Here is an 11065-nt window from a genome sequence, read left to right as displayed (position 1 = left end):
TAAGTGTACTTCGGTGGCGAAGCAGCTTCGCAACTGAAGTGAATCCACATGTGATTAAAATCCAATCAAAGCTGAAACAAACAGGGCATGAATAGAAGTGCATCTCCAACTAGGTAAGTCAAAAGGTCCAAACTGATTAAAAGAGATGGGAAATCTATTTGAACGGCAATAACCCCTCTACATATGCACAAAGTGTGTTTATCGCTCGGCTATGGTGGATGTCTCCACTTGATATTGTTTATAAGATCAATATCTAACCATGCTACTCCCCCGTTTCAAAATAATTAAACTTTTAATTTTGTTCTAAGTGAAACTGACTTAAGTTTGATCAACTGTATAGGAAAATGTGTTAAGATGTACTAAACTGAATACGCATAGTATAAAAATATATTTCACAAAGTATCTCGTGAGACTAACTTGGTGTTCTTTATTCCCACACAAAAGAAAAACTTGGTGCTCTTTATGTCAATATTTATTTTCCTATAAACATGGTCAGACCTAAACTAGTTTGACTTAAGACAAACTCATAACTTTAATTACTTTGGGACGCGGAGGATATGAAAAGAAAGGAGGGAGGGCTCGATGAAAAATACTCTCCATGTTTCTTTTTATCCGCATATAAAAATTTGTTTCAAGTCTTTGTAAAGTTTGACAAATTTTATAGAAAAAAAATATCAACATTCACGATACAAAATCAAATATCATTAGATGCATAGTAAAATTTATTTTCATACTCCATAACTTTGGTATAGTAATGTCTGTAATTTTTAATATAAAGTTGATCCAACTTTGTGTAGTTTAATTTCAAATAAATTTTGTACGCGGGGTAATATGAAACGAAGAGAGTAGTTAAATCCACGGATATCTAACCAAAATTGCTCGAGTTTACGGACTAGCAGTGCATTTTACTCTTTTTGTTTACTGTTCTTCTTTCTAAAACAAACTTTGTGCTCTGCCGCAGCTTTGTGTTGCCCGTTTCCACTTCGGAGAGAAAGAAACGAAAACAGCACGCACCGTGGCAACAACGCCCGGGCCGGAGCCACGCGCCCATACGGATGGCGCCGCGCCTGCGGGCGGCGGCGCGGGAACCAGCGCTCGTGCGCGAGTACGGCGACCGGCAGCGGCGCGGGAGCCGGTGCTCGTGCGCGAAGCAGTCGTTCGATCGCCGTGTGCCCCGCGGGTGGTCACCAGTGCCCGCCAGCTGTTCGCTCTTTTGCCCCAGACGGGTAAGGACTCGCTCCCCCTCTCGCTGCTGCCTCTCAGCAACTGCGGATTACGCGTCCGTGTCCGCATCGCCAGTTTCTCAGCCGATTTGTATTGCTTGCTGGCATGCTTTTACTCTTTTTAGCAACTTACGTTCTGTCGATTGCATGCTCTGCAAGACTGCAACTGCACGCGCACAAGATGAGCTCTGCTTGCTGATGCTGATGCCTGCTTCATCTTGAGTAGAATGGGGCAGGGCCAAGGGCCTGTGGGTCTCTGTTGGCCTGAAAAAGCTAAACGTAGAATGTCTCTCTCGAAATGTACCATGATAAGAACGAATTATGGATGGCAACATTCTGTTTGAAAATAGCAGGGTGACTATTTATTCTCTTTTCAATGGTTGGTAGAAAAGGAGTTGCATACATCTAACATCACTTAGATTGGCCATACGATATGAACAAACGCTAGGAGAAGAAAAAAGGGCTAGAGCAGGAAGATAAATTAGATTATACAGTAGTTCAAGTGTCCATATGCCGCTGGTCTAATCTTCACCAGTCACCACTAAACCAAATTTTCCTTGTTTCCCCATGCTGTATTTCCTTATATTCCGTCAGAGCTTATATGTACACAAGCCTAAGTGAGGTCAGGTAGGTTGGTAGTTGCTTGATGCCTCTACATTGGCTCGGGTTGATGTCGGCCCTCTGACCTTCCCACGAATTCCATCACCAGCTTTGAGAAAGCTGATGATTCATCCCTAAGTAGATTTTCCGGTGAGTCAAACTCTAGTATCCTACCTGCAGCAAAAATTGATGAGAAATGATAATCTTTGTCATAGAACACAATTTGTTGGAAGTGCCAACTTATAACACCCCAAAATTTATGCAAAAACCAAAATACTGCAAGCGCTTTAGTGTTCTTTACCTTCTTCGAGTACAAGAACAAGGTCGCTGTCAATCACGGTGGGGATTCTGTGTGCAATTGTAATAACTGTGCAATTGTCCGTTTCTTGCCTTATAGTCTTTTGGATGATATTATCCGTTGCAGTATCAACTGATGCTGTAGCTTCATCTAAAACAAGTATCTTCTTTTTCATCAGCAATACCCTGGCCAAGCACACAAGTTGCCTTTGCCCCACACTCCAGTTTCCGCCATCTTCAACTACTGTTACATAAACTACAACCATGTAACAGGGCCATCTTGAAAAATGAATTTGGATAGAATGTGAGAATCGTAACTAATTAATCTTACCTGGTGCATCTAACAACCTATTGTCTTCTCTGACAATCTCCTCAAGGCGGCACTTACGCAGAACCTGATAGATGGAAATTCTTAAAAGTTAGACTTGACAAAGTAGGAAACTACTAGCGAACTGCTGATTCATGAACAGGTAAATTATTACTACTGTAATTTCTTTGCAAAGAATATTTGCATCATATAAACACTAAAGCGCCTTTTGCTGGCACTGTATATTGTTTACCTCCCATATTTCAGTGTCCAGATGTTGTTGTAGAGGATCCAGGTTTGTTCTGACAGTCCCTTGGAAGAGAGTTGGTTCTTGTGGTATAATACTCAACCTACACCGCAAATCATGCACTCCCAAAAGCGATATGTCCACTCCGTCTATGAATATCCGTCCTGCAGATGGTTCAACGACCCGAAACAAAGCCTGGATGAGAGTAGACTTCCCACTCCCTGTCCGCCCTACCACCCCAATTTTCCTTTCTCCAGGAAATGTGCAGCTTATGCCCTTGAGAACCATGGGCATGTCAGGGCTGTACTGAATTTGGAGAGCCTCGATCTGAATGGTTCCGCACCATGGCCATGTCTCCCTTGGTCTAGAGTTCTCAATCACTAAAGGTGATTCACTCGGTATGTTTGAGAACTGGAAAATCCTCTCTACAGAGATCATCTTGTTTTCGACATTGCACAGATTCCATATAACCCATGCTTGTAACACATTAAGGTTAAGGCCATAGGTAGCTGCAAGCCCTGCAAGACCTAAACAAGGAGAAAGAAAAATGATTTGTTGTTTCTAGCAATGTGTTTTTTTTAAATTAAAGCTGTATAGAATAATGCATTTTGACTCTAAAACTGCCCTAGAAAATACAGTTCGTGTAACTGAAAATCCTATTTTACAAAAAACACTTACTTGGATCAATTGTATCCCGTGGCAAGGAGACGAGTATGACTAGCATCACGAAAAACACAAGGTTGAAGAGGAAGTTGATACGTATGCATAGCCATTCAACTGTCGCTGAATTATGGAAGGTAATGCGGGTATAGTCATCAATTAGCGCAAGACTCTTTGTCAAGAACTTCTCTCCCTGATTAAAGCATCTAATAGTTGCAGCTCCTGATACAGTCTCTGAAAAATGGTGGAGGACTGGAGCTTTTCTGATGCCAACCATCCTTGCTAGCTCTCTAGCCGAACTGATGTAATAGCTCTGCATTAAGTATAAGGTACTACTTACTAGTGTGCATTTTGAGAACTTAGGGAAGTAGGTTACAATGAATGAAGCTGTACCTGATACCAAGTGGAGATTGCAATTATTATTATGAATAGCATGAATATAGGCCAAGCAATTTGGGACATGATGAAAATAATGCTGAGGAGCTGAATCATTGCGAATATCAGCCCTGCTAGCCTGTAGGGAATATCTGTGTCAATTGTGGCTTGATCTGTTGAAGCCTGCAAAATGGACAAGCTAAGCCATGAGAACTGAAAAAATCGGAGAGTATTTTGTACAATTTCCCTAATGGAGAGGTACAGTTGTTGGCTCACCCTATTGAGTATCCGACTTGATGGAGTGGAATCAAAGAAGCTCATTGGTGCTCGAAAAATATTTCTGGTCATGCCTAAGAAGAGCTGTTGGGCAGTTTCAATGGCAATTGTTGATAGGAAGACAGCTCTTCCCAATATAAATACCGAGCTTCCTGCAGACAAAAGCACAAATATACCAATCATCTTCTTCTTGCTTACTTGATCCTCTCTCTCTGCTGCCCATGCAATCCAGTAGTTGCTACATATCTGCAATCCCTGGAAAAAGACTTGGCATAGAAGAACCACAGGGATGAGACCTCCGCCGTATGCAGAGGTGACAAACTTGCGGTAAACATCCCATTTGACTCTTCCAGATTCACGCTCTTCTTCACATTCCCTCCCTATGACATGGCCATCCGATTCTATTTCTGTGGCCTCTATCTGCTTCTTCTGTTTTTTGCTTTTGGGCAAGCCATGTGCTTTTGCTGGGTTGACCTGACTAAGGGATTGATCATGTGCAGCCATTTGCTTCGAGAGCTCTCCATCTTTGTCAGCTATCAGATCATCATATTTCCCAGACTGAACAATCCTTCCATCTTTCATGACCTTCAAGTGACCATTCACGACCATCTGTTAGAATTAGATGTTGCCATGCGTGCATGACAGTATAACTCTACATTTCTACTCTATTTAAGATATCCACAATGTTTTTATTTTATTCTGTTCGAACCTAGTCTAAACTGCACAAAATTTCTTTAACTCAGGTAAAAACTAGTTATGTGTGGAAACTGGGTTGACACCTTACCAGAACAAGATCTGAGTCCCGCAAGAACTCTAGCTGATGGGTAACATACATGACTGTCTTAGAGGACATTAGTCTCAGTAAGCATTCCTGCAAATATGAATTTATCAGTTGATTCATTTTCTCGAAGTTGATGCTGACCATGTCAGACTATAAATACTCGATGGAAATACTCTTGCTTAGACTATTTAATGGCTATACAATTTAGTACTGTAATTAGTGTGTTTATTACTTGTTTGGTTATGTTTCACGCCTTATGTTGTAGGCATGTAAATTGCAGTAACTGCCCTTGAATCTCATGAAGCTAAGCTCATCTGTTGCTGCTCATGTATTGCAGATCACTCATGTTTACGTACCTTGAAGAGATGTGCGCTGGTGTGCGCATCCACAGCACTGAAGGGATCATCCAAGAAGTAAACATCAGAATCACTGTACAATGCCCTGGCAAGCTGGATCCTCTGCTTCTGGCCTCCACTTAGGTTCACACCCCTTTCCCCTACTACAGTCATATCTCCATTGGCCCATAACTCCAAATCTCTATCCAAAGCACACCCTTGTAGCACCTCTTCGTATAAGCTTCTGTCCATAGCCTTCCCAAAGAGCACATTGTCCTGAATTGTCCCAGTTTGAATCCAAGCACTCTGTGGGACATATGCCCTTGACCCGACAACTGTTGGTTCTGCACCGCTAACCCTTGGAATCTCTCCCATGATGCTGTAAAGGAGGCTTGATTTGCCTGAACCAACTGGCCCGCACACCGCAACCTTGAGACCCTTCCTGATGCTCACCTTGCTGTTGATCTTGAGTGTTACCTTTGTTTTCTTCGAGCTAGTATCAGCTTCCCAACTGTACTCTCCTGGTTCAATTATTATTTCGCCAGCCATTGCCAAGTCCTTCATTCCATTTATGTTGCCATGGCAACTTGGTTTACCCTGGTGATCTTCTTTGATGAACTCTTCTATTCTATCCAAGGACACCTTGGTTTGTGTGACCATTGACACAAGCTCTGGGAGGTTATAGATCGGGTCTTGGAGGATTCTGAACGTGGCAAGGGCCGATAAAACTGTTCCAGCTGACAATGGTATCTCCACAAGAATGCAGACACCAAAGGTAACGACCGAAACCAACGTTGGTGAGGCCCAGAACAGGAAGGCTATCGCTGAGCACGTGTAGAGATACTTCCTAAGCCACCCCCTTTCCACATCCCTGAGCTTCAGGAGCTTGTCCAAGTAGGCTGTCTCCCATGCATGAAGCTTCAAGATCCTCATGCTCTTCATTGCCTCGGCCATAGCCTTGATGCGAGAGTCCTTCGCCTCCATTATCTTCATATTGAGGTTCTGCTGCGAATTTGCCAGTGGTGTGTTGCTCACCATCACCAACACTGTTACGAGGACTGCAGACAGCGAGGCCATTGCACCAAGACTGCGGTACAGGATGGCAAGTGCCAAGAAAATTTGCAAGGGCAGCAACCAAATCCCATGGATGTACCAGAAGAACTCACCAACCTTCTCGACGTCAACATCAAGGAAGTTCACAACTTTCCCTGCAACTGGACCCGAGTTCTTCATCAGCAGGGACTTCTTGTAGATGGACACCATCAGTGCTGCCCGCACCTGGAATCCAATTCTGCGGGCGCCAAAATACCACTGCCGCTGTGAGAGTGACTCCACTGTCTTGGAGGCAAAGAAGAGGCATGCAAGCATGTATCCACGGCCATGGCCCTTGTCAGTGTTCTCGTCAGAGAGTAGCTCCACCAAGTAGGTGATCAAGAATGGTCCCATATAAGAAGAAACAGTGTTGAGCCCTGGTAATGAAAGCCAGTCACTGTATTAATAGATTGCCAGGACAAATACTTAGCTCTATTGAAAAAAGAAGAACTGTTCACTGACCTGCAAAGACTGCATTGGTGACCAGAGGTGTCCAGACAGCACAAATGATGGCTTCCCGCAGTGGCATTGGCTCAGGTTTCTGCTTGTGGAGTGTCTCTTGAAGCAAGGCATACGACTGCTCTGCCGTCTCGGACTGCGGCACAGATGGGATGTGTTCCAGCTCAAGCCTCACCTTGTGCCCCTTCTCGAAGACTGGATTCAGCCACCGGAATGTGAGGCGACTCCACCACCCCGAGCTAGATAACCTGTCCCTGCTGCTGTCATCAGCATCTTCTCTGAGCAGTAGTGGCTGGTTCAGCTCTTTCTGGTTTGCTTTGGAAAGCCTCATAGCTACTACAACCAGGCAGATGACAGTGCAGAAGGGAAGAGAAGCGAAATCAACGACGACAGTTGCAGAATCAAAGAGGCAAAGCAAATGCAGCGAGGCAAGGAGCGATTCCGATAAGAAGCTGAAGAACCACCAAAAAACAAGAACCGGAGGCCAGTTGGACGATACTACTACCCCTGCAGCACTTTCATGGTTGCAGTAGAGCAGAAAGAGAGTAGCCAGAAGCCACGAGGAAGATTGAAATACCAGGCCCGGGGAGATGGTTTGCCGCTTCCAACACCCAAGAACCGAGAGCCCTATATGCAACAGCGTGATCGAAGCATTGCAGAATGCAACTATACTGGCTGCCCCTCCTCGCTGCTGCGCCGAGACCATGTCGGTGCCATACCCTGCCGCTGCTGCTTCTTGGTGCCTGTTCCTCCGTTTCACGAGCTCTGCAAGGGTCCAAACCAGCAGGACGGCGAATGCTGCTGCCCGGACGTAGTCCAATGCTTGCAATCGCTCCATGGGGTGCTGGAAATCATGAGAAGGTGGCATGGAGCTGTAGAACCAAGATGGCACCGAATTGGCCTGTTACATTGAGGCAGGACAGTGAGAGACAAACTTGGGCAAAATAAGCTAAGCAGTGAGTAGTGGGAGGGGACGGGCGCTAACCAAAAGTAGAGCCTGACTGACAGCACGTGGCTTGGCTTGAGAGGCTATGTACGCATACTTGGGATCGGCAATGGCATCAAGCCTTGCGCTGGCCTTTTTCAAGCGGCGATGCTAGTGTTTACTGCCGACCTAAAACAAGAAAGAGAATCAAAGGGCATATATATTGAGATAGTATTATGTTTTGCGGCATGCGTGCATCTTGATTGGGTTTGTTGGCCGGCTCTTTTGGCATAAGCAGGAGAAAGCAGGTTGGTATCAGTGTCTGTCCGGATAAACGAAAGATGCACCAAGTAGGCAACTAGAGCTGGTCGCGGCGTGGATGGAGTACACCAACTATTGTTCTTATCAGCCAGCTCCAAAGCATATGGTCGTCGGTCTCAGCTAATCTGCTAATGCAGTATTATTATGCAGCTAAACGTACCGGATATTGTGATTTCGAAACGTAAGTACTCCCTCCATAAAGTAGTGATCTAAACACTATTATATTTCTTTACAGAGTGAGTAACATCCTGTGAGCCATCTAACGTGCCCTTTGTGTTTCTGCATGCAGGAAGATGGCCCTATATAATAAACAAGCACAAAAGTGCCGGAGATAAGTCGAGCCTCGTGTCGAAAAAGCTGAACTACTGTACTCCCTCTGTAAGGAAATATAAAAGCATTTAGATCACTAGTGAGAGTGAGTATCAGCGGAGAAGATGAAGAAGCAAATATCGAAATGCCACTGATCGAAAGCACGACAGGGCAGAGACCCGGGGGACGCCCGATCCAAATTGCCCACGGAGAACGATGATCAAATCTGGGCACGGCGCCGGGCCCGATCTGGCCCGGGCATCTCCATCGGTGGTGGGTGGCGGTGCAAGCCGCCAACGGCGCACTGCTCAGACGCGGAACGTGCATGCATGCGCTGCAGCAGTTGCAGGACGAGCCCTTGTGCCGTCGTCTACCCCCCCCATGGCTTAGCATTGGCAATGGCCAATGGAAGAGGGGCCGATGCAGCATCCATGTGAGTAAGCGGAAAGTTACCATCACTGCCGTCGATTTATTTTTTATCCTCGCGCTCGCTGGCGCTGGCAGGAGGAAGGCGGTGAAACTTGATCGACCTTTGTATGTATCCCTGTGAACATACACATACGTCGTCCGCGTGTGTGGTGACGTCGTTGATGCGAGCGCATGCAAATCCGCCACGATTTCGATCCGATCCGATTGTGATGGCCGTCGTCCCTCCCTCCCCGGTTTGCACCTCTTTCTGAAAAAAGCTTCCTTAATGGGGGCCGCCACATGGCCGGAGCCGGGCGGCACGCGCCCGTCGCGTGCCAGCCACGCGCCAAGCGGCTATCCATGCACGCGCGCCGGGAGTCCTTGCTGACCTCTCACGTTCCCATAATCCCATTGGAGGCCGGCCACCGCCGTAAATCACGATGCTGCTGTCATGGCAACATGCATGGAGATGGAGTACGTACTGCCCAAGATCTTCTCTCCGTCTCAATGTACCCAACCTCGCTCGTGAAATGTGGCAGCCACCCTGACGCCACTAGTAGCCAATCCCGTCCGATTTTAACCGATTTCTACCTAGAGCGTGTGCGAAAATTATGTGTTGGTAGAATTTGACGAACGCAGGCGCTTGTAGTCGTCGTTGTAATTCGCCAGAGAGTGGCGAGCCTAGCTACATGAGTAGACGTATAAACATCAACATGCATGCGGCACAAAGGCAAGGCTCCTACTACTGGTAGATGGGAGCATAGCTAGTGCGGGTTGAGTTGACACGATCCCACCGGCGCTACTGGCTACACGTGGGCCTACTGCGCATGCACTTTCATTTGCCAGCGAAAATCCCGGTCCGGTCAGATCGTGAGGTCGAGCAACCTTGTCAATTTGTCGTGTTCCTCCCGCGCGGTGAATCTTGCTCGTGCTTAGCGGACTCTTTAGACCCGGAGATCAAAAATGCTCTCTCTTTTGGGATAGGGCAGGTGCCAAAGGGGTCTGGAAATCCTTCTGTCCATGCCCGCTTTGAGGTTAATTAATTAGCTTAGCTTTGCCAGCCAGTGTACGTAGTCAGTGTGCTTTGCCTCTCTGAACCCCGCCCCTATGCAGCCATGCTGTTTTCTGTGTTTTTCCCTGTGTCTTTTCTCCATCACATGGCGCCGATTTGGTAATAAATAACATATCTCATATCAATTCGTCAAAAGAATCATGTGGAAACATCCAGCCGTCTGCATGTATAGCTTGCATTTTTTCGAAAAGGCTAGTCATGGTTGCGAATTAAAAAAAAAGCATGGAATTGAGCTAGCTGTGCCTCCATGCACCACTCAGATCGGCCGCTACCTCATGTCCGTCGCGTGCATGTTCCAGAGGCTCCGGAGCGGGCAGCTGATGGCAACATGGAGCACGTCGGCAGCTGGTACCCCCAACTCCCGAGTACGTACCTACGTACAGTACGTGGCTGTCGTGACATAGTATACCGCAATGGATAGGCGCGGGCGGCCGTTCTACTGTATTGGTGGGCGTCTGTTCCTGGACCGAGGACTCGAAGAATTGGACGTGCCGGAGAACCCTCTAGGTGGCTGGCTAGCCGGATCAACACATGCATGATGCATGTGCAGGACTACCTGTGCACTGTGTACGTAGGGTGTCGACACAGTGTGCCGCCGCGAAGCGCCGGTGGCCTCATGGTGTCGATGGATCGACGTCTGGGCGCCGTCCGTGCTTGCCCATGCCGATGCCAGTGCACGCCACGGTCACGATCGAGCGTGCGCGCGCCTGCCTGGCCCGCATGCATGCCGCTGTACTTTGTCCCGTGCCGTCGGTTTCACACGCGCGCCGGAGTCCCACACGCGTCACGGTATCTGAAGTGGCAGCGGGGCGATTGCGTCGTGCATGCGCGTGCGGTACGTGCAGGATCGGTTGTGCACTTTTTTTTTTTTTGACGTCGTGCACTGTTGTATGTATGTATAGGGGACGAGGACGGACCACGTACGTGCGTACGGCGTGCACGGGGCCGGCATGCCTCTGTTTAAACTGGACCATCCGATCCAGAATCCAACGCTTTTTATCAGCTGGCATAAAACACACACGGAGGGAAGCCGCTACGCAAGTGCGTACGTGGATTCGCTAGCTGTCTCTATGGGTCCCGTCCCTTATCCTGCGGTTGCTGCGTGTGCACCGTGCACAGCACGCACGAACGTGTAGTACAGGCACGTAATTAGGCGAAGCAAAGACTAGAAGGGACAGGTTGCCAGCCGGCGTTCCTAGCTAGCCTCCTTGTTTCGATCTGTCTCGGACTGCACTGCGCTGCAGGCATATCACAGACAAAGTCTCCAATGAAAACTGGTATTCAGCTCCATGAGGCCGTTGGATCCTGTCTAAGCTCAGTAAGACTGATGAGATCCTTGCAGCATTATTCAACAAGCAGTGATGTGCTTCTACTCGTA

The 11065-nt window shown here is 47.3% G+C and overlaps 1 protein-coding gene and 1 long non-coding RNA gene across 8 annotated transcripts; one reads left to right on the top strand and one right to left on the bottom strand.

Moving 5' to 3' along the window:
- Positions 1 to 977: 977 nt before the first annotated feature.
- Positions 978 to 8847, top strand: LOC123071665 (uncharacterized). 5 transcript variants are annotated; one of them, XR_006434490.1, is made up of 5 exons: positions 3195 to 3471; positions 3566 to 3663; positions 4729 to 4846; positions 5104 to 8079; positions 8188 to 8847. It is a non-coding gene; the product is annotated as an uncharacterized lncRNA (long non-coding RNA). The 5 variants fall into 5 exon arrangements; XR_006434489.1 differs by having other exon boundaries at positions 3548 to 3663; XR_006434492.1 differs by lacking the exon at positions 4729 to 4846.
- LOC123071664 (putative ABC transporter C family member 15) lies at positions 1755 to 7520 on the bottom strand. 3 transcript variants are annotated; one of them, XM_044495243.1, is made up of 10 exons: positions 6656 to 7520; positions 5123 to 6570; positions 4770 to 4856; positions 3986 to 4570; positions 3728 to 3892; positions 3353 to 3647; positions 2681 to 3201; positions 2452 to 2515; positions 2125 to 2364; positions 1755 to 1997 (listed from the first exon to the last, which is right to left on the bottom strand). In XM_044495243.1, the coding sequence occupies exons 1-10, from the start codon at positions 7518 to 7520 to the stop codon at positions 1876 to 1878; spliced, it is 4392 nt and encodes a 1463-aa protein (XP_044351178.1). In that variant the 3' UTR covers positions 1755 to 1875. The 3 variants fall into 3 exon arrangements, with proteins under 3 accessions (XP_044351178.1, XP_044351179.1, XP_044351180.1); XM_044495244.1 differs by having other exon boundaries at positions 2125 to 2361; XM_044495245.1 differs by having other exon boundaries at positions 1789 to 1993.
- Positions 8848 to 11065: the final 2218 nt, after the last annotated feature.

This window comes from Triticum aestivum, chromosome 3B, assembly GCF_018294505.1.
Source record: "Triticum aestivum cultivar Chinese Spring chromosome 3B, IWGSC CS RefSeq v2.1, whole genome shotgun sequence".
Lineage (NCBI taxonomy): Eukaryota > Viridiplantae > Streptophyta > Magnoliopsida > Poales > Poaceae > Triticum > Triticum aestivum.
This window is presented reverse-complemented; position numbering and strand designations above follow the sequence as displayed.